Raw genomic sequence first — 26391 nt, 5'->3', positions numbered from 1 at the left:
ACCTTAAAAAGGAACTGGTGCGAGATTCGGTTTCGGTCGAATGCTTTTTTAAAATCTAAATATAGGACTATTAGCCGATTATCTCTGTCTCTCGCATAACAGATGGCATCTCTAATCAATACCAGGCTGTCCGTGATCTTTCTCCCGGGCACAGCACAAGCTTGATCCGGGTGGATTACGTCCTCTAAAACCATTGACATGCGAGTTGCTAATTTTCGTAAAAAGCTTAGTCAAAATTTAAAAGCGTGATTGGTCTCCAATTTTTTAAGTCAGTCTTGTCATCTTTTTTATGTAAAAGTGAAACTATCCCTGTTCTAAAACTATCTGGCAGTCGGTTAGAAGTCTCAAATTCTTTAAAAACAGTTAAAAGCTCTTGTCCTAAAATGTCCCAAAAGGTGACACAAAATTCTAGGGCAAGTCCATCCATTCCTGGGGACTTCCCATTTTAACTTTTAAGAGCTTTAAAAACTTCTAGAATTGTAAAATCTTGAGCTAAAAAAACTGTTTTCACTACTTTTTTTTTCTAAAAAATTTAAAACTTCTAATTGAATATCTTCATCTGTTTGTTTTTCTTTATACAAATCTTCATAAAAATTTTCGACGCCATTTAAAATTTCTTTAGTTGTGTGCGCTTCCCTCCCATTTAATTTTAAACTGTTTATTGTTTGTCCCCGTGTGATTTTTTTTTTTTTTTTTTTTTTTTTTTTTAAATATCTTGTGCACTTTTCCCCTTCCTCAATATTTTTTTCTTTAGATCTTAAAATAAAACCTTTACTTTGAATTTCACTTAAAACTGACATTTCATTTTTTACCTCTTTTATTTCATCATGAAAATCAAGACGTTCGTTTAAAAGATTAAAATAACGTTATCTTTTTTGCAACCCCATCATGTCTTTTTTTTTTTCTTTTCCTTCCCTATAAGTCTAAAAAACTGTCTCATCCAGTCTTTCATCTTTTCCCACCATTGTGCTCGTGAATCGTAAAAGTCCTGGAGGGTCTGCCATTGGTTGAACTGCTCTCTAGTCTCTAACTACCTCCTCGTATTTTAACAGAGAGCAGTTCAGCTTCCACAGCCCTCCCCCTACCGTCACACCTGTGGGGAGTGAAAGGGTGCAAGACAGCATTGTGTGGTCAGTAAAAAAGAGGGGGGTTAGTCTAGCATCGGTTGGCGGGCAGTCTCGTGTAAAAATATAGTCGATCCGCCTTTACATGGCCTTGGCCTCCACAACGCCTACAGTAGATGGGTTGCCCGGGATAGTGCAAAAACCCTCTGTTAGAGCCAATGTAGAAGGAGCCAGGTGGGTGAATTACGTTTCCTGGTGTTTCAGGATCCGCTTTTAGCTTTACCAAAAATCTTCGCTTCCCGGTCCATATGCCGAAGCGGTCTTTTAAACGCTCTCCACCTCTAACTGTCTCACAATACCTTGCCAGGAACGTGAGTACATCGCCATCCTCCACAAATGGGTTGTACAAATGAATTGTAAGTGGCAAAAAATCCTGAACAAAAGCAGTATGCAAATGTAATCCAACTAAAATTGGGTGCTGTTTCTTCTTTTCCCACATTTCGTGGAATTTTACACAGTCCCCTAATTGAAAAAAGGTCAAATCCATGAAACCACTCGTTGAAAAATCTTGCTAACAAAAAATCAGAGATGGAGACAAACCAAAAATTCCTCTCAGCACCTCAGAGACTACGAAATCTCTCCTGAACCATCTCTTCAACTTCATATCGGCATCTTCTTTAACTTGAAGTCTAACAGAATTCCGAAGCCGCACCAACATGGTCGGCAAGCGTTTGTCCTCGCTGGAGGTATCCATTGCCTTCTCTTTCTCCAAGTCTCAGCCGAGGCCGAGAAACTGATAAGAACAGGGTTTTTTTTCTTTAGAAAAAATTTTATGGACAGCTTTCACGTAGAATTTCCATCCCAAAAACACATCTTAATCTTTTGTAGTTCACATATTTTCCCTTAAATATAAAACTTAGAGTAAATAATAAATGAAGTAAAATATAGAATAAATTAAAGGGTAAGTGCTTTGTGTGAACTTAAAATTCAATAGTGTTTGTAAAAAAGACATGTTTTTAAAATCAAAAACATACAATGGAGTAAAATCAAGGCTGTTCAATAAAAGGCTAAAAAATAAAAACATAAACAATAAAACTGGCCTAAAACTTGTTGGCTAGTCACCATTTTAACTAAACACCGGACTTAAAAGAGCTAGAACAGAAAACACACGTTAAAACATTTTAGCACACTTTTAAAAGACAATAAAACACAGACAATAAACATAAATTTTTCCTTTAAAAACTTGTTTTTTTGGAAGAAATAAAAGTGTATGTTGTGCAAAAAGTCTTTTGTGTGTGCGTGTGTTATGTCAAAAAAGTCCAGAAGTATCGTTGATAAAGCATTAAAACAGTTCCAGTAAAAACGATGTAAACAAGTAGACGCAAATCAAAAGAAATAAAATTGTTTCTTTGTCCAGGATCGAGGGTGAGTCATACCAAAAAAAGTCCATTCACACCAACTCTCCAGGACGGTCACAGCCCCTGTGTTTCAGGGGCATAGCTGAGATCCCCCTCCTCTGGCCTGCTGGCCCGCTGTTCCCGTAGCCAGAGTGGTGAGGGTGCATCTACGGGCGACCAGGTACGGTGGCGGCCGGGACGTCCTCCGTGTGACCCCGGCCCCCTTTTCCTCTTGTCAAGGTCCGGTACCCCTGTAGCGTGGTTGTTACCATTGTTTTTGTCCCTTGGAGGTGTACCGTGACCTGCTTCCCCACCAGCAGGTTTCTTGTGACCCAGATGGCATCCTTAATGGCGGTCAGGGTGAGCCAGAGCGATGTAAAATCCTGTTTCATCATGTCTTTTACGCCCTGGCCCACCCCATGGATGGCAAAGTGGTAGTCCATCTGGGCCCTCCCCGCCGGCAGGTACTGATGATACAGGGGACCGGTCTTGGCCCACAGGTCCCGCGCAGCGCCGCACTCCCAGATCAGGTGCCGCACAGTCTCTGGGCATGCACACCCAGGCCGTGGGCAGATGGGGTTCCTGGCCATGCCTCTGGAGTGCATAACCGCCCTGACCGGGAGGATCTCATGTGCCACCATCCACAACAGGTCCTTGTGTCCGTTCTGGAGAGCTGGGTGGGCCACGTTTCTCCAAACTTGTTGGGCCTCGCATAATGTGAGGCCCGGGACCCGATTCACCGTCTCTGATCCTGCACAAGAGAAATGAGAGCCTTGTGGTTAGTTAAAATGGTGACATCGTTAGTCTCTAAAACATACTTCTTTAAAAATTTCTTTACAAAATCATATTCTTTGGGGAGGTTAAAAGCAACTGGAGTTTTCAAATCTGAAGTTAAAACCTTTAAAAACCGTAGGTATGACCCCATCCAGAATCTTGCCATTGCTGCTGTTTTGTTTTCTCTGGATGGGGTCGTAGTGTATCTAAAATGGAGGGTGGTGAAGCGGCTGGCTAAAAACAGGTAGGGGTCCGGGAGGCCTTTTCCGCCATTCTCTGTTTTTTTCTTTACGACCTCCCTTCTCAATCTTTCCCATTTGGACCCCCATATGAAGTAAAACACCGCCCTCTCCAACTCCAGCAGGAAGTGCCTTGGTTGGCTGAAAACAGAACAAACAAGAATTATTAAGGGTAAAATCACTGCTTTATAAATTAAAATTTTACCCTCTATGGTCAACTGTCTTAAAACCCAAAAGCCCAAATGCTGTCTAACTTTCCCTAAAATATCATTCCAGTTTTCCCGACCTCCTCCCTCTTTATCAAATTTCACACCTAAAACTTTAAAATGATCATCCCTTCTAAAAACCATGTCAAGCCCCTCTGTTTGGATGTTGTCCCACGGCCCCAAGAGCTGGGCCTCAGACTTATTTCTGTTTAAATTTGCGCCAGAGGCCCGACCGAACCAGTCGGTCAAATCCATGGTTCTTCGGGCCGTTGACAGGTCTGAAGTTAAAAGTGTGACATCATCCATATATAAAAGACATGTTACATCTAACCCACCCGTTCCCGGTACTTTAAAACCCGAAATCCATTTGTCCCTTCTCAAGATCTGTGCCAGTGGCTCTATGCAAGCCACATACAGGAGCGGAGATAAAGGACACCCTTGACGGACGCCACTGTGGATATTGACAGCTTTTGATAAATGCCCATTAACGATAATTTTACTATTTAAGTCCTTGTATAGTAGTCCCACCCAGGCTATAAATTTCCCTGGAAAACCCATTTTTTCCAGAACCTTAAAAAGGAACTGGTGTGAGATTCGGTCAAATGCTTTTTCAAAATCTAGATTTAGGACTACTAGTCGAATATTTCTGTCTCTCGCATAACAGATGGCATCTCTGATCAATAGCAGGCTGTCTGTGATCTTTCTCCCGGGCACAGCGCAAGCTTGATCCGGGTGGATTACGTCTTCTAAAACCATCGACATATGCGTTGCTAAAATTTTACTAAAAAGTTTACAATCACAGTTTAAAAGTGTAATCGGACGCCAATTCCTAAGGTCGGTTCTGTCACCTTTTTTAAAAAGTAAAACTGTCCCTATTCTAAAACTATCTGGAAGTTTGTTAATTTTGAAGTTCGTTAAAAACAGTTAATAAATCTTGTGCTAAAATATCCCACAATGTGGTGTAAAATCAGAGGGAAGCCCGTCTGATCCAGGGGACTTCCCACGTTTAAAATCTTTAAGAGCTTTAAAAATTTCTAAAACCGTAAAATCGTAAGATAAAACAGCACAATTCTTATCAACTCTTTCTTCTAAAAATTCTAAAACTTCCATTAAAATCTCATTGTCAATTGTTTTCTCGTTGTATAACTTTGAATAAGAGGACTCTACTTCTTTTATGATACCCTCTGTGGTTTTTATTTCTTCCCCTTGATTTTTTTTAAAAATTGTTATTGCCCCCCCTTTTGAAATTATTTTCTTAAAGTAGCGTGTACATTTTCCCCCTTCCTCTTTCTTTATTTCTTAAAATGTTGCCTTTAGCTTGTTTTGTTGTTAAAATTAAAATTTATTTTTTTACTTTTGATTTCCTCGTTAAAATCAAATCTCTCGTTTAAAAGGTTAAAATATCTTTGTAGTCTTTTTTGCAGCCCCTTCATGCATCTTTTTTCTTTGTTTTTTTTGTCCTTCCCTACTTTTTTAAAAAACTGTGTAGTCCGTGTCTTAACCATCTCCCACCATTGTGCTCGTGTTTCGTAAAAGTCCTGGAGGGTCTGCCATTGGCTGAACTGCTCTCTGTATTCTTCTGCTATTTCTTTCTCTTCTAACAGAGAGCAGTTCAGCTTCCACAGCCCTCTGCCTACCGTCACACCAGGGGGCAGTGAAAGGGTGCACGACAGCATAAGGTGGTCTGAAAAGAAAAGGGGGGTTAATCTTGCATCGGTTGGTGGGCAGTTGCATGAAAACACATAGTCAATGCGAGAGGCTCTGGTACCATCACCACTAAACCAGGTGAAGCCCTCCTCTCTCTGATGCGTGGTTCTAAAACAGTCCACTAATTTAAAATCCCTGACTAGTGCCTGCATTAAAACCGATATTTTATCTAATTTAAAATCCTCCCTTCTTCTCCTGTCTTTATGGGTTAAAACACAGTTAAAATCCCCTGCTAAGAAAAAAGGAACCCTCCCCAGCATGTGGGGCTGCAAATCTTCAAAAAGCTCATATCTCTCGTTTTTATCATTAAAAGCGTACACATTAAGAACATTAAAATCCCTATCTAAAAAGCTCAGGTTGACTAAAATTGCCCGTCCGTCTCTTATCACTGTGCTCCCCTTCACCAAGATGTGTGGGTTGTTTATTATAACAGCTACCCCGTCGTTTTTATTAAAATTGGAGCCACTCCATATGGAGGGTCCTTGGGTCCACAGTTTTTCCCATTTGGTGTATTTTTTTTTTTAAAAGGGTAATGCACATTCTTGGAGTAAAAAGACGTCGGATTTAAAAGTTTTTAAAAGGGATAATATGCTCTGTGCTCTTACAATGGATTCCACGCTTCTCACATTAATGGTTGAAAAGGTGATATCCATGAGCACATGGTTTAAAAGAACATGAGCTTATTAAATAACAACGTTAAAACTACAAAGACTTCAGTTTAAAACTGTTAATTTTACTAAAATCATGTATTTTCTTGTAACACACTCCCCTCCTTGCCAGGAATTATCCCTGATTTGTTGGGGCGTGTTTCTATCGCCTCTAAATCCACAGAGATATTCTCTTGTGTTTCTTTTGGCAACGATGATATTACTGTTACGGTCTGTGTCTTTTCTTTGTGTTCTTCTTTTTTTTTTTTTTTTATTAACCCTCCTTTGTTTTTCTTGGTTTTTGATATGAGTGTGCATGCGCACTTGTTCCAGCTCTCCGTTGGTGGACGCACCTGTTTCCCATGTCGGGATTAATTGGAGAGGGGATAAAGATGCCAACAAGGAGGCGAAAGGGAGACACAGCTTTAGTGGACCAGCCAGCATTTGATTTTGTGATTGTTTTCTTGTCTTTCTTTTTTTGTTTCTTTCTGGGGATTTATTATTTCATTCATTTGTTGTGGGGTAAGCATTTGTTATCGTTGTTATTATTGGGTTTTCTGGTAAAATAAATTTATTTCAAAACGATTATTATGTTTAAGTTTCTCTTTTTATGTTGCTTTCTCTCTGTTTAAAACGAGCTATTATTTTTGAGAGAGGTTGTAACAAAGTGGGGGCTCGTCCCGATAATTGTATTTGGGGGATGAAACAAAAATGCTCCGGATAGTTAGAGTAACCCAGCTGGCCGTGCTTAGCGCCGGTTTTTCCAACGGGTTACTGTTTGTTGTTTTTTGTTTATTGTTTTAGTTTGTTATTTTTGGAGGCACTCCGGGGAGGAGATTTATATCTCTTAACTGGTAACCCTCTGAAGATTAGAAAGGTTGTAGTTAGTGTTGTGGATAGGAAGTTAGGGCCGGAGCGTGCTTGTTTCATTTCTCTTAATTTTGATATCAAATATGGCAATGTTTGATTTAAACAAATTTATAAGAGAACCTAGCGCAGAGAAATTGAATAATTGTTGAAAAGATGATTTATTCATTATTGCTCAGCATTATGAGATTGGCGTTGTTAGAACTTGGTTAAAGAAGGATTTAACAATTAGTTTGCTGGCTGGTCTTGTTAAGAAAGGTATTTTAGCTGATGTTAAAATCCCTGAGCAGGTGGAATCATCAGTGATTGCTGTGGAAGCTGAAAGTCTCGCTACCCCTGAAAAGTTGGATGAGGTGAGGATATCACAGTCAATGCCAAAATTTGAACCTTTTTCTCTGTCCAGTGACTTTTCCCCGACGGCGCAAATAGAAGCCAGTTTAAAGGTGCGGTTAGCCCGAATACAACTGGAGGCTCAGGATAAAGCTCAAGCGCGGAGAGATGAGTTGGAGCATCAATTAGAGAAATTTCATATTGAAGCAGATACTAGGATTCTACTACAACAGTTGGAATTAGAGACAAGACAAGGTGAGACTGCTGTAAATAAGTCGAGGGTAGACAATGCGAATAATTCATCTATCGCACTCGATCCTGCTGCTAGCCCAGTTGAAACGAGATATTCTCTTATGTCTCTTTTGGCGATGATGATATTAGCTTAATGTGCAGGAAAGACACCTCATTTGGGCATTCGAGAGGCCACACACGACTCGAAATAGTTACAGGAGCACTATCCTAATCATGTGAGACTCTCACTTTCTTCTCTGTATCAAACAGAGGAGATCCCGCGGGTCTTCTTCTGCACCTGAGCACTGAAGCCTCCACTATCTCCGAGACGGTGAGGAGAGAGGAAGCTGTGTCTTCCTCCTCCTTCCTCTCTAAACTCACTTCTGATTCGACAGCTTCCCCTCACCTCATCCGATTGTGACTCCGCCCCCTTGGCCGCCACGCCTCCTCCTTCTTGGTGGGGCCCCGAAGCCGACGGCAAACTTTCGTTTCCCGCCAAAACTTCGGGGACCGCCTCCTCCCTTTGTTCAGTGGCCACCACGTTTTGCGGGGCGGCCATTTTGTTGCTTTTCACTCTGTTGGCAAAACTCTTAGGACAATCTCTGAAAAGATGATTAGTGTCTCCACACAGATTGCACCGTCTGCCATTGGTACACTGCTCAAAGCTGTGCCCAATTTCTCTACACTTCCCACAAACTGGCTCTTGGCATGCTTCAGCGAGATGCCCATTTTTCCCACACTTCCTGCACAGTTTGGGCATCCCCTGATAATGGATGTAGCCCCTGTTCTCCGCAAGCACAATCATAGAAGGCAGATGTCTCAGGCCCTGGAAGCCCTCGGCGTCTTCCCACTGTTTAATGGGAACATGCCAAGAGCAGTTCCAGATGCCGTCCTCATCTAAAATCTTGACTGGCTGGCCACGAACAGTGCAATATCCACCCAGCCACATGCAGATATCGTCACCAGTTACTGTTTCATTGAACATTCGGACAATTACTATTTTAAGAGTGTTGTCCGAAAGCTTTTCTACAGTAAACATGGAAAACTGGGCTTTAAACGAGTCAAATCTTTGCCAAAAAGCATTAAGCAGAGAAGCAGACTTAAAGCTCACGTCAAAACCCTTGTTCAGGGGCAGAGTCACAATGCAGTTTAACTCGTCTGGTTTAAAATTTAGTGTCTTTTGGATAAGCTTCCTGGAGAAGTCCAATCTGGATAGCCAGAGTGGTGAGGGTGCATCTACGGGCAGCCAAGTACGGTGGTGGCCGGGACCTTCCACGTGTGACCCCGGCCCCCAAATCCGATTGACGGGTGGGCAAGAGCGAGGTGAAATCCTTCGGCGTTACTCCCCTCGAGCTCCAGCCCACCCCAAGGATGGCGAGCTTGTAAGTCAACTGGACCCCACCTGCTGGCAGGCACGGGTAAGTCAGGGGGCCGGTCGCGGCCCACAGGTCCCGCGCAGCGCCGCACTCCCAGAGCAGATGTCTTGTTGTTTCCGGGGCATCACACCCCGGCATTGGGCACTTTGGATTGTTGGCCATGCCTCTGGAGTGCATAACCGCCCTGACCGGGAGGATCTCATGAGCCACCATCCAGACCAAATCTTTATGCCTGTTCTGGAGAGCTGGGTGGGCTGCGTTCCTCCAAACCTCTTTGGCCTCTTCTTTGGTGAGGCCAGGAATTTGGCTCACTGGCTCCCGATCCTGGACAAAGGAGACGATAGACCTATGATTAGTTAAAATTGTGACATCTAGTTTTTCTAGTTTAAACTTCTTTAAAAACATTTTAATAAAACTGTATTGTTTGGGGACATTGGGCATGTGAGATCCACAGGTAAATTCTTTAAAAATCTCAAGTAAGAACCCATCCAAAATCTGACCATTGCCGCTGTTTTGTTTTCTTTGGCTGTATTCACTGCATAAGACATATGTAAGGCTGTAAATCTACTAGTTAAAAACAAGTGGGGATCCGGGAGTCCTTTCCCTCCATTCGTCTTTCTTCTCTTCACCACCTCCCGTTTTAGGCGCTCCTACTTGGACCCCCAGAGGAAATAAAAGACAGCCCTTTCCACTGCTTGAATAAAATCCTTTGGTGGCCTAAAAGCAGAAGATAAAAGAATGAACAACGGTAAAATTACAGCTTTATAAATTAAAATTTTGCCCTCGAATGTTAACTTCCTCAGTCCCCAATAGCCAAGCTTCTGCTTTACTTTGTTTTATTTCGGTCCAATTATTTTTCCACTTCCTTGTTTATCAAATTTTACCCCTAAAATTTTTATGTCTTCCTGTTTAAAAGTCACCTCCACCCCCTCCTTTTTAAAATCACCCCACGGTCCAAACAATTGGGCTTCGGATTTGTCTCTATTTAAGCGGGCTCCTGAGGCTTGTCTATATTTGTCAGTCAAGTCGAGTGCTCTTTTTATTGATGGTCGGTCAGTTATTAAAAGTGTCACGTCATCCATATATAAAACGCATTTTAAAACCAGTCCCTTTGTGCCTGGTAATTGTAGGCCATTGATCCATTTGTCCCTTCTCAAGAGCTGTGCCAGTGGTTCAATACAAACCACATACAGGAGAGGAGATAACGGGCAACCCTGGCGAACGCCACTGCGAATATTTATCGCTTTTGTCAAATGCCCATTTATCAATATTTTGCTGGTTATGTCTTTATACAGCATTCCCACCCATGTTAAGAACCTCCCTGGTAGCCCAATTTTTTCCAAAACCTGCTCATTGTAAAAAGGAGGGTATGAACTTTAAAATGAGCCAATTTTATATATATATATATATATATATATATATTTTAAAAGGCTACTTTAAAATTACAAAGCACCCTGTGACGCTTGCTCTTCTCCTGTCCCCTTGGTAAAGAGGTCGAGAGAGCAATCGTCCGTCGCTTCCCCTGCCACAGAGACTAACTCTTGTGGCTTGTTCAGCGACGATGATCTTAGCTGTATTTGCAAAAAGGACACTTCATTTGGGGAATCTGGGGGCCACACTCGGTCTAAATCTTCCGCATTGGAACTATTTAGCCGGTTGGATACCCTAATTTTTTTTCTCCTCTGTTAAACACATTGGAGATCCCGCAGGCCTTTTTGGCATTGGTGCTAAAGGGGGTGATACCTGCATCTCCTTTCCCTTTGAGTTTTCACTCCCCTCTGACTCCACCTCCTCTCTATCCTCTGCTGCCGATACTGTGACTAGAGAGGAGGCCGTTGAGGAGTCATATTGTGGCTCATCCCTTTCCTTCATATCCTTTTCCTTGTCCTTCACTGCTGCTGACTCCGCCCCTATGGACGCCCTGCTCTCTTCCTCTTGGCCAGACCCTGAGGCCATTTTTGACCCTGAGGCCATTTTGTTAGCCTTTAGCTTGTTGGCAAACGACTTTGGGCAATCTCTGTAGAGGTGGTTTGAATCTCCACAGAGGTTGCACCTTCTGCCATTTAGGCATTCTTCAAAACTGTGCCCAATTTCTCTACACTTCCCACAGAAAACTTCCTGACATGCTTCAGCTAAGTGCCCAAAAAGGTTACATTTTTGGCACAGTTTCGGCATTCCCTGATAGTGTATGTATCCTCTGTTTTCACCCAGCACAATCATTGTAGGCAGATGTTTCAGGCCTCGGAAACCACTTGGATCTGCCCATTGTTGAATGGGCACTCTCCAAGTGCAGTTCCAAATGCCATCTTCATCTACAACCTTGACCGGCTGTCCCCTCAAAGAGCAATATCTAGCCAACCAAATAGATATATCCTCTCCACTCACTGTTTTATTGAACATCCGGACAATCACTACTTTGAGTGAATTATCAGTCAGTTTTTCCACAAAGAGCGAGAAATTGGCTTTAACTTGTTCATACCGATTCCAGAAAGTACTTAACAGGAAAGCTGTTTTGAAACATCAAAACCACGGTTTTGGGGCAAAGTCAGCAAGCAGTTAATGTCATTTACCGTAAAGCCCAGAGCCTGTTGGATGAGTTTCCTTAAAGTCCAAACGGGACATTTTCATTAGATTCCCATCTTCCTGTGTTTTAAAATTAAAACGCACGCTGTGGTGCCTCCTCATGCCAGCACGAGCAGCCGACATGATAGAGGCACCAACAGCCCGCTAAAACAGACTATACAATTAAAACCAGCAGAATAAATTAGTAATAAAAACCTTACCTTAAAAAAAACTTCACAAGAGAGTGCCGTCGATGTACCTCCTCGGGGTTGTGGCCAGCACTACAAAAGTGCTATCCAAAGATAACCTCCAGGAGGCGATCGCCGTCCGGCCGTGTGACAAGATCAAATATAACACGGATAAGAACAGATTTTTTTTTTTTTTTTTTTTTTTGTACACATTTTCCCTTAAATATAAAACTTACGGAGTAAATAAATAAATGAAGTAAAATACAGAATAAATTAAAAGGGTAAGTGCTTTGTGTGAACTTAAAATACATCAGTGTTTGTATAAAAGACATGTTTTTAAAATCCAAAACATACAATGGAGTAAAATCAAGGCTGTTCAATAAAAATAAAGGCTAAAAAATAAAAACATAAACAATAAAACTGGCCTAAAACTTGTTGGCTAGTCAACATTTTAACTAAACACCGAACTTAATGGAGCTAAAACAGAAAACACACGTTAAAACATTTTAGCATACTTTAAAAGACAATAAAACACAGACAATAAACATAAAATTTTCCTTTAAAAACTTGGTTTTTTGGAAGAAATAAGTGTATGTTGTGCAAAAAGTCTTTTGTGTGTGCGTGTGTTATGTCAAAAAAGTCCAGAAGTAGCGTTGATAAAGCATTAAAACAGTTCCAGTAAAAACGATGTATACGAGTAGACGCAAATCAAAAGAAATAAAATAATTTCTTTGTTCAGGATCGACCCAGATGGCATCCTTAATGGCGGTCAGGGTGAGCCAGAGCGATGTAAAATCCTGTTTCGTCATGTCTTTCACGCCCTGGCCCACCCCATGGATGGCAAGGTGGTAGTCCATCTGGGCCCTCCCCGCCGGCAGGTACTGATGATACACAGGACCGGTCCTGGCCCACAGGTAACGCGCAGCGCCGCACTCCCAGAGCAGGTGCTGCACGGTCTCTGGGCATGCACACCCAGGCCGTGGGCAGATGAGGTTCCTGGCCATGCCTCTGGAGTGCATAACCGCCCTGACCGGGAGGATCTCATGTGCCACCATCCACAACAGGTCCTTGTGTCGGTTCTGGAGAGCTGGGTGGGCCACGTTTCTCCAAACTTGTTGGGCCTTACATAATGTGAGGCCCGGGACTCGACTCACCGTCTCTCTATCCTACACAAGAGAAATGAGAGCCTTGTGGTTAGTTAAAATGGTGACATCGTTTGTCTCTAAAACATACTTCTTTAAAAATTTCTTTATAAAATCATATTCTTTTGGTAAATTAAAAGATACCGTTAAAACTTTCAGGCTTCTCAAATAGGACCCCATCCAGAATCGAGTCATGGCTGCCGTCTTGTTTTCCCTGGATGGGGTCAATGCATAGCTAAAATGCAGGGCGGTGAAGCGGCTGCCTAAAAACAGGTGGGGATCTGGGAGGCCTTTTCCACCATGTTCTGGCTTTTTCTTCAGTTCAGTCCTTTTTAGGCGCTCCCACTTGGATCCCCACAGGAAATAAAACACCGCCCTTTCCAGCTTCGTGATAAAACTTCTCGGTGGAATAAAAACAGAAGAAACAAATAAAATGAGGGGTAAAACCACAGATTTAAAAATCAAAATTTTGCCCTCCATGGTCAGCTTTCTCAAACCCCAGTATCCCAACTTTTTATTTACTTCATTTAAAATGTCATCCCAATTATGACCTCCTCCACCCTCTTTATCGAACTTCACCCCTAAAATCTTTAAAAAGTTGTCATTAAAAATAAGGTCCAGTCCCATCGTCTGTACGTCCACCCATGGCCCAAAGAGTTGGGCCATACCATACCATACCAGTCTGTTAAATCTAAAACTCTTTGTAGGATTAAGTCAGTGGCTAAAATTGTTATATCGTCCAGGTATAAGACGCACTTAGCGATCAGTCCCCCTGTCCCCGGTACCTTAAAACCATTGACCCATTTGTCCCTTCTCAAGATCTGTGCTAAAGGATCTGTGCTAAAGCCACGTAAAGGAGGGGGGATAACGGACACCCCTGATGGACGCCGCTGAAAATTTTAACTTCCTTTGATAGATGCCAATTTACTAGGATTTTGCTTGTCAACCCATTGTATAGCAATCCCACCTAGGCTATGAATTTCCCCGGGAAACCCATATTTTTCAGTACCTCTAGGAGGTACTGGTGCGAGACTCGATCAAAGGCTTTTTCAAAATCTAAATTTAGGACTGCTAACCGAATGTTTCTGTCTCTCGCATAATAGATGGCATCTCTGATCAGTATGAGGCTGCCCGTGATCTTCCTTCCAGGTACAGCACAGGCTTGATCCAGGTGGATCACGTCCTCAAACTGTGGTCATTTGTGAAGCTAAAATCTTGCTAAAAATCTTATAGTCAAAATTTAAAAGTGTAATAGGTCTCCAGTTCTGCTATTTATGTCTATCTCCTTTTTTATACAAAAGTGTTACAATCCCCATTTTAAAACTATCAGGAAGTCTATTTGTGTTCTCAAATTCATTAAAAACAGTCATTAAATCTTGCATTAAAATGTCCCCAAAGGTTAAATAAAATTCGAATGGGAGCCCGTCAAAGCCGGGGGCATTTACCTCGTTTAAAACCTTTGAGGGCTTTTTGAACATCTAAAATGCTAAAATTGAGTTAAAAGTGCATGGTTGCTGTTTTTAACTTTGTTGTCTAAAAAGGATAAAACTTCTTTTTGGACTTCCTGATTTACTTCTTTTCGTTAAAAAGTTGTGTATAAAAAAGTTCTATTGTTTCTAAAATGTCTTGTGTGGTACTTGCCTCACTCCCTTCTGTTTTTAGAGTGTTTATTGCCCTCCCACTTGTCATGATTTTCTTGAAGTACCTTGTGCATTTTTCCCCTTCTTCAATTTCTTTTTCTTTGCTTCTTACTATTACACCTTTACTTTGTATTTTTGACAATTCTAGCATTTCTTTTTTTAACTTCATTTACTTCTTGTTTAAAATCAAATCCATTGTTTAAAAGGTTAAAATATCTTTGTAAACGTTTTTGCAGCCCCAACATGCGTTTTTTCCTTTTGTTTTTTTTCAGTTTTCCTATTTTTTTAAAATATGTTCTTGTCCTCCCTTTAACCATTTCCTACCACTGTGCTCGTGTATCATAAAAGTCCTGGAGGGTCTGCCATTGGCTGAACTGCTCCCTATATCCTTTAACCACTTCCTCCTCTTCCAAAAGGGAGCAGTTCAGCTTCCACAGCCCTCTGCCTATCGTCACACCAGGGGGAAGTGAAAGAGTGCAGGATAGTATTGTGTGATCAGAAAAAAAGGTGGGGGTCAATGTAGCATCCACGGGCGGGAAATCTCTTGTAAAAATATAATCTATTCGAGAGGCACTGGTGCTGTCACTACTGAACCAAGTGAAGCCTTCCTCTCTTGGATGCACTTGTCTAAAACAGTCAACTAATTTAAAATCTTTAACTAAATGATAACTGATAAGAACAGATTTTTTTTTTCGAAAAAAATTTTATTGACAGCGTTTAACATTTTCACGTAAAATTTCCATCCCAAAAAAAAAAAAAAACACATCTTCATCTGTTGTACTTCACATATTTCCCTTAAAAAATAAAACTTACAGAGTAAGTAAAAAAATGAAATAAAATACAGGATAAATTAAAAGGGTGAACTTAAAATTCAAGTGTTTTTATAAAAGACATGTTTTTTTTTTTAAATCAAAAACATACAATAGGGTAAAATCCAGGCTGTTCAATAAAAATAAACATAAACGCTAAAAAGATAAAACATACGCAATAAAACTGGCCTAAAACTTGTTGGCTAGTCACCATTTTAACTAAGCACTGGACTTAATGGAGCTAAGACAGAAAACACACGTTAAAACATTTTAGTACACTTTAAAAGACAATAAAACACAGACAATGAACATAAACTTTTCCTTTTAAAACTTGTTTTTTGGAAGAAATAAAAGTGTATGTTGTGCAAAAAGTCTTTTGTGTGTGCGTTAGTTATGTCAAAAGCGAGACAGTCAAGGCGCAGCGTTGATAAAAGTGATAAAACCGGTCCAGTAAAAACAATGTAAAAGAGTAGACGCAAATCGAAAGAAATAAAATCATTTCTTTGTCCAGGATCGAGGGTGAGTCATACCAAAAAAGTCCATTCACACCAACTCTCCAGGACGGTCACAGCTCCTGTGTTTTAGGGGCATAGCGGAGATCCCCCTCCTCTGGCCTGCTGGCCCGCTGTTCCCGTAGCCAGAGTGGTGAGGGTGCATCTACGGGCGGCCAGGTACGGTGGCGGCCAGGACCTCCTCCGTGTGACCCCGGCCCCCTTGGCCTCTTGTCGAGGTCCGGTACCCCTGTAGCGTGGTTATCATTCTCTTTGTCCCTTGAAGGGGTACCGTGACCTGCTTCCCCACCAGCAGGTTTCTTGAGACCCAGATGGCATCCTTAATGGCGGTCAGGGTGAGCCAGAGCGATATAGAATCCTGTTTCGCCATGTCTTTCACGCCCTGGCCCACCCCATGGATGGCGAGGTGGTAGTCCATCTGGGCCCTCCCCGCCGGCAGGAACTGATGATACAGGGGGCCGGTCCTGGCCCACAGGTCCCGCGCAGCGCCGCACTCCCAGAGCAGGTGCCGCACGGTCTCTGGGCCTGCACACCCAGGCCGTGGGCAGACGGGGTTTCTGGCCATACCTCTGGAGTGCATAACCGCCCTGACCGGGAGGATCTCATGTGCCACCATCCACAACAGGTCCTTGTGTCCGTTCTGGAGAGCTGGGTGGGCCGCGTTCCTCCACACTTGTTGGGCCTCACATAATGTGAGGCCCGGGACCCGACTCACCGTCTCTCGATCCTGCACAAGAGAAATGAGAGCCTTGTGGTTAGTTAAAATGGTGACATCGTTAGTCTCCAAAACATAATTCCTTAAAGTCTTTATAAAATCATATTCTCTAGAGAGGTTAAAAGCAACTGGAGTTTTCAAGTCTGGAGTTAAAACCTTTAAAGACCGTAGGTATGACCCCATCCAGAATCTCGCCATTGCTGCTGTTTTGTTTTCTCTGGATGGGGTCGTAACGTATCTAAAATGGAGGGCGGTGAAGCGGCTGGCTAAAAACAGGTAGTGGTCCGGGAGGCCTTTTCCGCCATTCTCTGTTTTTTTCTTTACTACCTCCCTTCTCAATCTTTCCCATTTGGACCCCCATATGAAGTAAAACACCGCCCTCTCCAACTCCAGCAGGAAGTGCCTTGGTGGGCTAAAAACAGAACAGACAAGAAGCATTAAGGGTAAAATCACCGCTTTATAAATTAAAATTTTACCCTCTATGGTCAACTGTCTTAAAACCCAAAAGCCCAAACGCTGTCTAACTTTCCCTAAAATATCATTCCAGTTTTCCCGACCTCCTCCCTCTTTATCAAATTTCACCCCTAAAACTTTAAAATGATCATCCCTTCTAAAAACCATGTCAAGCTCCTCTGGTTGGATGTTGTCCCACGGCCTGAAGAGCTGGGCCTCGGACTTGTTTCTGTTCAGTTTTGCGCCCGAGGCCCGACCGAACCAGTCGGTCAAATCCATGGCTCTTCGGGCCGTTGACAGGTCTGAAGTTAAAAGTGTGACGTCATCCATATATAAAAGACATGTTACATCTAACCCACCCGTTCCCGGTACTTTAAAACCCGAAATCCATTTGTCCCTTCTCAAGATCTGTGCCAGTGGCTCTATGCAAGCCACATACAGGAGCGGAGATAAAGGACACCCTTGACGGACGCCGCTGTGGATTTTGACAGCTTTTGATAAATGCCCATTTATGATGATTTTATTACTCAGGTCTTTGTATAGTAGTCCCACCCAGGCTATGAATTTCCCAGGAAACTCCATTTTTTCCAGGACCTTGAAGAGGAACTGGTGCGAGATTCGGTCGAATGCTTTTTCAAAATCTAAATTTAGGACTAGTAGCCGAGTATTTCTGTCTCTCGCGTAACAGATGGCATCTCTGATCAATAGCAGGCTGTCTGTGATCTTTCTCCCGGGCACAGCGCAAGCTTGATCCGGGTGGATTATGTCTTCTAAAACCATCGACATGCGTGTTGCTAAAATTTTACTAAAAAGTTTACAGTCGACGTTTAAAAGTGTTATTGGTCGCCAATTCTTGAGGTCGGTTCTGTCACCTTTTTTAAAAAGAAGTAAAACTGTCCCTAATCTAAAACTATCTGGAAGTTTGTTAAAATTTTGAAGTTCGTTAAAAACAGTTAACAAATCTTGCGCTAGAATGTCCCAAAAATTTGTGTAAAACTCTGAGGGAAGCCCGTCTGATTCAGGCGACTTCCCTCGTTTAAAATCTTTAAGAGCTTTAAAAATTTCTAAAACAGTAAAATCTTGAGATAAAATAGCGCAATTTTCATCAACTCTTTTGTCTAAAAACTCTAAAACTTCCATTAAAATATCATTGTCAATCGTTTTCTTATTGTATAAGTTAGAATAAAAGGACTCTACTTCGTTTATAATACCCTCTGTGGTTTTTATTTCCTTCTCTTGATTTTTTAAAACTGTTATTGCCCCCCCTTTTGAGATTATTTTCTTAAAGTAACGTGTACATTTTTCCCCTTCCTCAATTTCTTTTTCTCTACTTCTTAAAATGGCGCCTTTAACTTGGTTTGTTGTTAAAATTGACATTTCTTTTTTCACTTCTTTAATTTCTTCGTTAAAATCAAATCCCTCGTTTAAAAGGTTAAAATATCTTTGTAGTCTTTTTTGCAGCCCCTTCATGCATCCTTTTTCTTTGTTTTTTTGTCCCTCCCTACTTTTTTAAAAAACTGTGTAGTCCGAGTCTTAACCATCTCCCACCATTGTGCTCGTGTTTCGTAAAAGTCCTGGAGGGTCTGCCATTGGCTGAACTGCTTTCTGTATTCTCCCGCTATTTCTTTCTCTTCTAACAGAGAGCAGTTCAGCTTTCACAGCCCTCCGCCTACCGTCACACCAGGGGGCAGTGAAAGGGTGCACGACAGCATGAGGTGGTCTGAAAAGAAAAGGGGGTTAATCTTGCATCGGTTGGTGGGCAGTTGCGTGAAAACACATAGTCAATGCGAGAGGCTCTGGTACCATCACCACTAAACCAGGTGAAGCCCTCCTCTCTCTGATGCGTGGTTCTAAAACAGTCCACTAATTTAAAATCCCTGACTAGTGCCTGCATTAAAACCAATGTTTTATCTAATTTAAAATCCTCCCTTCTTCTCCTGTCTTTATGGGTTAAAACACAGTTAAAATCCCCTGCTAAGATAAAAGGAACCCTCCCCAGCATGTGGGGCTGCAAATCTTCAAAAAGCTCATATCTCTCGATTTTATCATTAAAACCGTACACATTAAGAACATTAAAATCCCTATCTAAAAAGCTCAGGTTGACTAAAATTGCCCGTCCGTCTCTTATCACTGTGCTCCCCTTCACCAAGATGTGTGGGTTGTTTATTAAAACAGCTACCCCGTCATTTTTATTAAAATTGGAGCCCCTCCATATGGAGGGTCCTTGGGTCCACAGTTTTTCCCATTTGGTGTATTTTGTTAAAAAGGGTAGTGCACATTCTTGTATTAAAAGGACGTCGGATTTAAAAGTTTTTAAAAGGGATAATATGCTCTGTGCTCTTACAATGGATTTCACGCTTCTCACATTAATGGTTGAAAAGGTGATATCCATGAGCTTAAATAAATAACAATGTTAAAACTACAAAGATGTCAGTTTAAAACTGTTAAAATCTTACTAAAATCATGTCTTTTCTTGTAACACACTCCCCTCCTCGCCAGGAATTATCCTTGATTTGTTGGGGTGTGTGTCCATCGCCTCTAAATCCACAGAGATATTCTCTTGTGTTTCTTTTGGCGATGATGATATTAGCTTTATGTGCAAGAAAGACATCTCATTTGGGGATACGAGAGGCCACACACGATTCGAAATAGTTACGAGAGAACAAACCGAATCGGGTCATACTCTCACTTTCTTCTCTGTATCAAACAGAGGAGATCCCACTGGTCTTTTCTGCCCCTGAGCACTTGGGAGTGAAACATTGATTTCACTCCCCTCTGAAGCCTCCACTATGTCCGAGACGGTGAGGAGAGAGGAAGCTGTGTCTTCCTCCTCTTTCCTCTCTAAACTCACTTCTGATTCGACAGCTTCCCCTCTCCTCACCTCAACCGATTGTGACTCCGCCCCCTTGGCCGCCCCGCCTCCTCTTTCTTGGCCGGTCCCCGAAGCCAACGGCAAACTTTCGTTTCCCGCCAAAACTTCAGGGACCGCCTCCTCCCTTTGTTCCTCGGCCACCACGTTTTGCGGGGCGGTCATTTTGTTGCTTTTCACTCTGTTGGCAAAACTCTTAGGACAATCTCTGAAAAGATGGTTAGTGTCTCCACACAGATTGCACCGTCTGCCATTGGTACACTGCTCAAAGCTGTGCCCAATTTCTCTACACTTCCCACAAACTAGCTCTTGGCATGCTTCAGCGAGATGCCCATTTTTCCCACACTTCCTGCACAGTTTGGGCATCCCCTGATAATGGATGTAGCCCCTGTTCTCCCCAAGCACAATCATAGAAGGCAGATGTCTCAGGCCCTGGAAGCCCTCGGCGTCTTCCCACTGTTTAATGGGAACACGCCAAGAGCAGTTCCAGATGCCGTCCTCATCTAAAACCTTGACTGGCTGGCCACGAAGAGTGCAATATCTACCCAGCCACACGCAGATATCGTCACCAGTTACTGTTTCATTGAACATTCGGACAATCACTGTTTTAAGAGTGTTGTCAGAAAGCTTTTCCACAGTAAACATGGAAAACTGGGCTTTAACCGATTCAAATCTTTGCCAAAAAGCATTGAGCAGAGAAGCAGCCTTAAAACTCACGTCAAATCCTTTGTTCAGGGGCAGAGTCACAATACAGTTCAGTTCTTCTGGCTTGAAATCTAAAGCTTTTTGGATATGCTTCCTGGAGAAGTCCAATCTGGACATCTCCAGGAGCTTTCCATTTACACATTTGAAATTAAAACGCACGCTGTGGTGCCTCCGCATGCCGGCACGAGCAGCCGACATGGAGGCACCTACAGCTCTCTAAAAAACACCAATAAATTTAAAACCAGCAGAATAAATATTAAAAGAGACCTTACCTTAAAAGACTTTGTAAAACGCAGCCGATGTACCTCTCGCAGGTCTTGGTAAGCACTACAAAAAGTGCCCACCAGGGTGAACCTCCAAGAGGCGATCGCAGTCCCAGCCGCGTGACAAGATCAAATATAATACTGATAAGAACAGATTTTTTTTTCTTTCGAAAAAAATTTGACACAATTTCATCATAAAAATCACACATATTTTAAGAACTTTCTTTACATTATTTGACACTTTTCACTTCTCACTAAAACAATCATAAAACCACACAATAAATCACAATGCACTTCTTAAAAGTCAAAATAAAACAGCATAATACTAAAGGACTGCAATTTCACTCTTAAAAACCAACAAAAACATGTATATATTGATGCGTTAATAAATAAAATAAAATAAAATGAATGAATTTACAAATTAAGAGAAATAAAATCAATTCATGCGTACCTAAATATATACATAAAAGCAGAGTGAAATTCGGTTGTTGTTGCTGTCTTTGTGTTATGTTTTTTTGTTTTGTGATTTCTGTTTCAAAGTCCATGTTTGTGTAAAAGTTCGTGAGTGTAGGTTTAGGAGTCAGTGTTTGTGTTAAAAGTCCATGTATGTTTGTGGTGAAAATTTCTTGTTAAAACGAGAGCGAATGATGAAATAAAATGTCCACTAAAAGCACTAAAAGGCCAAAGCTAAAAGAAATAAAAGCAAACCAATAAAATCCAGTTCAGAAACTAAAAAATCTCGCTCTTGTGCAGGATCGAGAGTGAGTCTTAACAAGAAAGTCCATTCACTCCAGCTCTCCAAAACAACCACAGTCTCTATGTTTCCGGGGCATAGCGGAGATCCCCCTCCTCCGGCCCGCTGTTCCCGTAGCCAGATTGGTGAGGGTGCATCTACGGGCGGCCAGGTACGGTGGCGGCCGGGACCCTCCTCGTGTGACCCCGGCCCTCTCGTCCTAAAGTTGGCGCCCGGTACCCCTCTAGCGTAGATGATACGATGTGCTTTGCCCTGTGGAGGGGCACCGTGACGCCCTTTGCTACCAGCAGGTTCCTGGTGACCCAGATGGCATCCTTGATGGCGTTTAGGGTGAGCCAGAGTGCGGTAAAATCCTCTTTCTCCATGTCCGTCGCACCCCGGCCCACCCCATGGATGGCTAGATGGTAACTCATCTGGGCCCCTCCCGCTGGCAGATTCCGCTGGTATAGGGGGCCGGTTGCTGCCCACAGGTCCCGCGCAGCGCCGCACTCCCAGAGCAGATGCCGCACGGTCTCCGGGCTTGAGCATCCGGGCCGTGGGCAGATCGAGGTCTTGGCCATGCCTCTGGAGTGCATTACCGCCCTGACCGGGAGGATCTCGTGTGCCACCATCCACGCTAGGTCCTTATGTCTGTTCTGGAGAGCTGGGTGGGCCGCGTTCTTCCAGATCTTTATATAGCAGTCCCACCCACTCTATGAACCTCCCTGGAAAGCCCATTTTCTCCAGGACCTTAAAGGAACTGGTGCGAGATTCGGTCGAATGCTTTTTCAAAATCTAAATTTAGGACTATTAGCCGATTATCTCTGTCTCTCGCGTAACAGATGGCATCTCTAATCAATACCAGGCTGTCCGTGATCTTTCTCCCGGGCACAGCACAAGCTAGATCCGGGTGGATTACGTCTTCTAAAACCATTGACATGCGCGTCGCTAAAATTTTTGTAAAAAGCTTACAGTCAAAATTTAAAAGCGTGATTGGTCTCCAATTTTTTAAGTCAGTCTTGTCATCTTTTTTTATGTAAAAGTGAAACTATCCCTGTTCTAAAACTATCTGGCAGTCGGTTAGAAGTCTCAAATTCTTTAAAAACAGTTAAAAGCTCTTGTCCTAAAATGTCCCAAAAGGTGACATAAAATTCTAGGGGAAGTCCATCCATTCCTGGGGACTTCCCATTTTTAAAACTTTTAAGAGCTTTAAAAACTTCTAGAACTGTAAAATCTTGAGCTAAAAAACTGTTTTCCCTACTTTTTTTTCTAAAAATTTTAAGACTTCTAATTGAATACATTCATCTGTTTGTTTTTCTTTATACAATTCTTCATAAAAATTTTTCGACGCCATTTAAAATTTCTTTAGTTGTGTGCACTTCCCTCCCATTTAATTTTAAACTGTTTATTGTTTGTCCCCGAGTGATTATTTTAAAAAAAAAAATATCTTGTGCACTTTCCCCTTCCTCTATGTTTTTCTTTACTTCTTAAAATAAAACCTTTACTTTGAATTTCACTTAAAACTGACATTTCATTTTTTACCTCTTTTATTTCATCATTAAAATCAAGACCTTCGTTTAAAAGATTAAAATAGCGTTGTAATCTTTTTTGCAACCCCATCATATGTCTTTTTTCTTTATTTTTATTTTTCTTCCCTATATGTCTAAAAAAACCTCTCGTCCAGTCTTTCACCTTTTCCCACCATTGTGCTCGTGAATCGTAAAAGTCCTGGAGGGTCTGCCATTGGCTGAACTGCTCTCTGTAATCTCTAACTACCTCCTCGTCTTTTAGCAGAGAGCAGTTCAGCTTCCACAGCCCTCCCCCTACCGTCACACCTGTGGGGAGTGAAAGAATGCAAGATAGCATTGTGTGGTCAGTAAAAAAGAGGGGGGTTAGTTTAGCATCAGTTGGCGGGCAGTCTCGTGTAAAAATATAGTCGATTCGAGAGGCTCTGGTACCATCACCACTGAACCAGGTGAAGCCCTCTTCTCTTTGATGCATTGTTTTAAAACAGTCGACTAATTTAAAATCCCTAACCATACCCTGCAATAAAAAGGATGTTTTATCCAATTTAAAACCCTCTGTTTTTCTTCTGTCCTTGTTTGTTATAATACAATTAAAATCTCCTGCTAAAATAAGGGGTGCCCTACCTAATATGTGGGGTTGCAAGTCCACTAAAAGCTCATGTCTTTCATTTTTATCATTAAAACCATATACGTTAATAACATTAAAACCCTTATCTAAAAAAGTCAGATTAGCTAAAAGTGCCCATCCGTCTCTTAAAACCGTGCTGCCCTCCACCAAGATATTGGGGTTATTAATTAAAATAGCGACCCCATCATTTTTATTTAAATTGGATCCACTCCAAATGGAGGGTCCAGGGGTCCAAAGTTCTTCCCATCTTCTATAGTTTTTTAAAAAGGGCAGAGAACACTCTTGCAATAAAAACATGTCTGACTTAAAAGTTTTTAAAAGGGTTAGGATACTCTGTGCTCTTGTGTTGGACCTCACACTTCTAACATTTATGGTTGAGATTGTGAGGGCCATGAGCAGTATATGGATAAAAGACATGAACCGTTATAAAGACGACAATTAAAAGAGGTAAAACTCACCAATCAAGCAGATTAAAAGACAATAAAATCTTTTAAAACTCACGTGTGGTCCTGTAGCATTTCCTCGTCTTTTCCCCCATGGCAATCAGGGGAGGAATTAGAGGAAGTGCCTATCGCCTCAGAGCCCACAGAGACAAGCTCTTGTGGATCTTTAGGCGACGATGTTGTTAGCTTTATGTGCAAAAAAGAGACCTCATTTGGAGACTTGAGTGGCCATTCATGGCTCAGACTGTCCATTTCTGAACCATCTGAGCCACTGACCACTCTTTGTTTCTTCTCTGCATCACACAGAGGAGAGTCTGCAGGTCTTTTCTGCACCTGAGCATTTGGGAGTGAGCCATCACTTGATGCAACACTCACCTCAGAGACGGTGAGGAGAGAGGAAGTCGTTTCCTCTCCCTTTTCCATTGCTATTGGTTCGTTTACCTCCTCTCTCCCCACCTCTACCGACTGTGACTCCGCCCCCGGGGCCGCCCCACCTTCTCGGCATTGGTTGGGCTCTGAGGCTGGCTGGGAGATGTCGGCTCCCGCCAAAACCTCAGGCCCCGCCCCTTCTCTTTGTTCTAAAACCAGCGTGGTCGGTGGGGCGGCCATTTTTTGACTTTTCAGTTTGTTTGCAAAGCTTTTTGGGCAATCTCTATAGAGATGGTTTGAATCACCACAGAGATTGCACCGCCTGCCATTGGTACATTGTTCAAAACTATGTCCAATTTCTTTACACTTCCCGCATACTGTTTCTTGGCACGCTTCTGCTAAATGCCCAAACTTGTTGCACTTTCTACAAAGTTTGGGCATGCCTTGGTAATGAATGTAGCCTCTGTTCTCTCCCAGCACAATCATGGAGGGCAGATGTCTCAGGCCCTGGAATCCCCCGGCATCCTCCCATTGTTTGATGGGAATCCGCCAGGAGCAATTCCAGATGCCATCCTCATCTAGCACCTTAACTGGCTGTCCACGAACAGTGCAAAATCTTCCCAGCCATACACAAATGTCTTCACCAGTCACTGTTTCATTAAACATTCTGACAATCACAGTTTTAAGTGTGTTGTCTGAAAGTTTTTCCACAGTAAACATGGAGAACTGGTCTTTTACAGAGTCCAATCTTTGCCAAAAAACGTTTAAGTGGGAGGCAGTTTTAAAGCTAACATCAAATCCCTTGTTAAGGGGCAGAGTCACTATACAGTTCAGTTCATCGGGTTTAAAATTTAAGGCTTTTTGGATTAGCTTCCTGGAGAAGTCCAAGCGGGACAACTCCAGGAGCTTTCCATTAACAGTTTTAAAATTAAAATGCACGCTGTGGTGCCTCCGCATGCCGGCACGAGCAGCCGACATGGTGGAGGCACCAACAGCTCTCTATAAAAACCACACCAATAAAACAGCCAAATCAATAAATACTTAAAACCTTACCTTAAAAGACTTCACGAAAACGCTCAGCCGGTGTACCTCCCAAAGGTTGTGGTGGCCGCTACAAAAGCAGGCACCAGGGTGAACCTCCAAGAGGCGATCGCAGTCCCAGCCGTGTGACCAGATCAAATATAATACTGATAAGAACAGATTTTCTTCTTTCGAAAAAAAATTTATTGACAGCGTTTTTCATAAAATTTCCATCTCAAAAACATATCTTTATCTTTTTTAGTTCACATATTTCCCTTAAAATCTTACAGAATAAATGAATAGGAATAAAATAGAGGATAAATTAAAAGGGTAGGTGTTTTGTGCGAACTTAAAATACAATAATGTTTGTAAAACAGACATGTTTTTAAAAACAAAAACATACAATGGGGTAAAAACAAGGCTGTTCAATAAAAATAAAGGATAAAAAATAAAACCATAAACAATAAGACAATAAAACTGGCCTAAAAACTTGCTGGCTAGTCACCATTTTAACTAAGCCCTGGACTTAATAGAACTAAAGCAAACAAAACACACGATAAAACATTTTGGCACACTTTTAAAAGACAATAAAACACAGGCAATGAACATAAACTTTTCCTTTTTAAAACTTGTTTTTTGTAAGAAATAAAAGTGTATGTTGTGCAAAAAGTCTTTGTGTGTGCGTGTGTTATGTCAAAAGAGAGTCCAGGCGCAGCGTTGATAAAAGCGATAAAACCGGTCCAGTAAAAACGATGTAAAAGAGTAGACGCAATCCAAAGAAATAAAATCATTTCTTTGTCCAGGATCGAGGGTGAGTCATACCAATAAAGTCCATTCACACCAACTCTCCAGGCCGGTCACAGTCCCTGTGTTTTAGGGGCATAGCGGAGATCCCCCTCCTCTGGCCTGCTGGCCCGCTGTTCCCGTAGTCAGAGTGGTGAGGGTGCATCTACGGGCGGCCAGGTACGGTGGCGGC

The 26391-nt window shown here is 42.2% G+C and overlaps 1 protein-coding gene and 1 long non-coding RNA gene across 9 annotated transcripts in view; one reads left to right on the top strand and one right to left on the bottom strand.

Moving 5' to 3' along the window:
• Positions 1 to 2605: 2605 nt before the first annotated feature.
• On the top strand, positions 2606 to 15192 carry LOC147846301 (uncharacterized). 6 transcript variants are annotated; one of them, XR_015478343.1, is made up of 3 exons: positions 2606 to 3111; positions 12653 to 14727; positions 14794 to 15192. It is a non-coding gene; the product is annotated as an uncharacterized LOC147846301 (long non-coding RNA). The 6 variants fall into 6 exon arrangements; XR_015478339.1 differs by having other exon boundaries at positions 2621 to 2821; positions 12362 to 13992; XR_015478340.1 differs by having other exon boundaries at positions 2621 to 2821; positions 12362 to 14727.
• Positions 15193 to 20700: 5508 nt separating this feature from the next.
• LOC147846299 (uncharacterized) overlaps positions 20701 to 26391 on the bottom strand; it is a 28105-nt gene continuing 22414 nt past the window's right edge. The window contains exons 1-2 of one of the 3 annotated variants that reach the window (XM_087240591.1): positions 24085 to 26212; positions 20701 to 22154 (exon numbers count right to left, since the gene is read on the bottom strand). In XM_087240591.1, the coding sequence (XP_087096717.1) occupies positions 22121 to 22154; positions 24085 to 25373 (1323 nt within the window). In that variant the 5' untranslated portion in view covers positions 25374 to 26212 and the 3' untranslated portion in view covers positions 20701 to 22120. Of the gene's footprint in view, positions 22155 to 23912; positions 26213 to 26391 lie in introns of those variants that run through there. The other 2 variants (XM_087240593.1, XM_087240592.1) reach the window with 2 other exon arrangements.

This window comes from Danio rerio, chromosome 2, assembly GCF_052040795.2.
Source record: "Danio rerio strain M-AB ecotype USA chromosome 2, GRCz13ab, whole genome shotgun sequence".
Lineage (NCBI taxonomy): Eukaryota > Metazoa > Chordata > Actinopteri > Cypriniformes > Danionidae > Danio > Danio rerio.
Note: the sequence above shows the minus strand (reverse complement) of the source record. Positions and strands in the feature narration are given on the sequence as shown.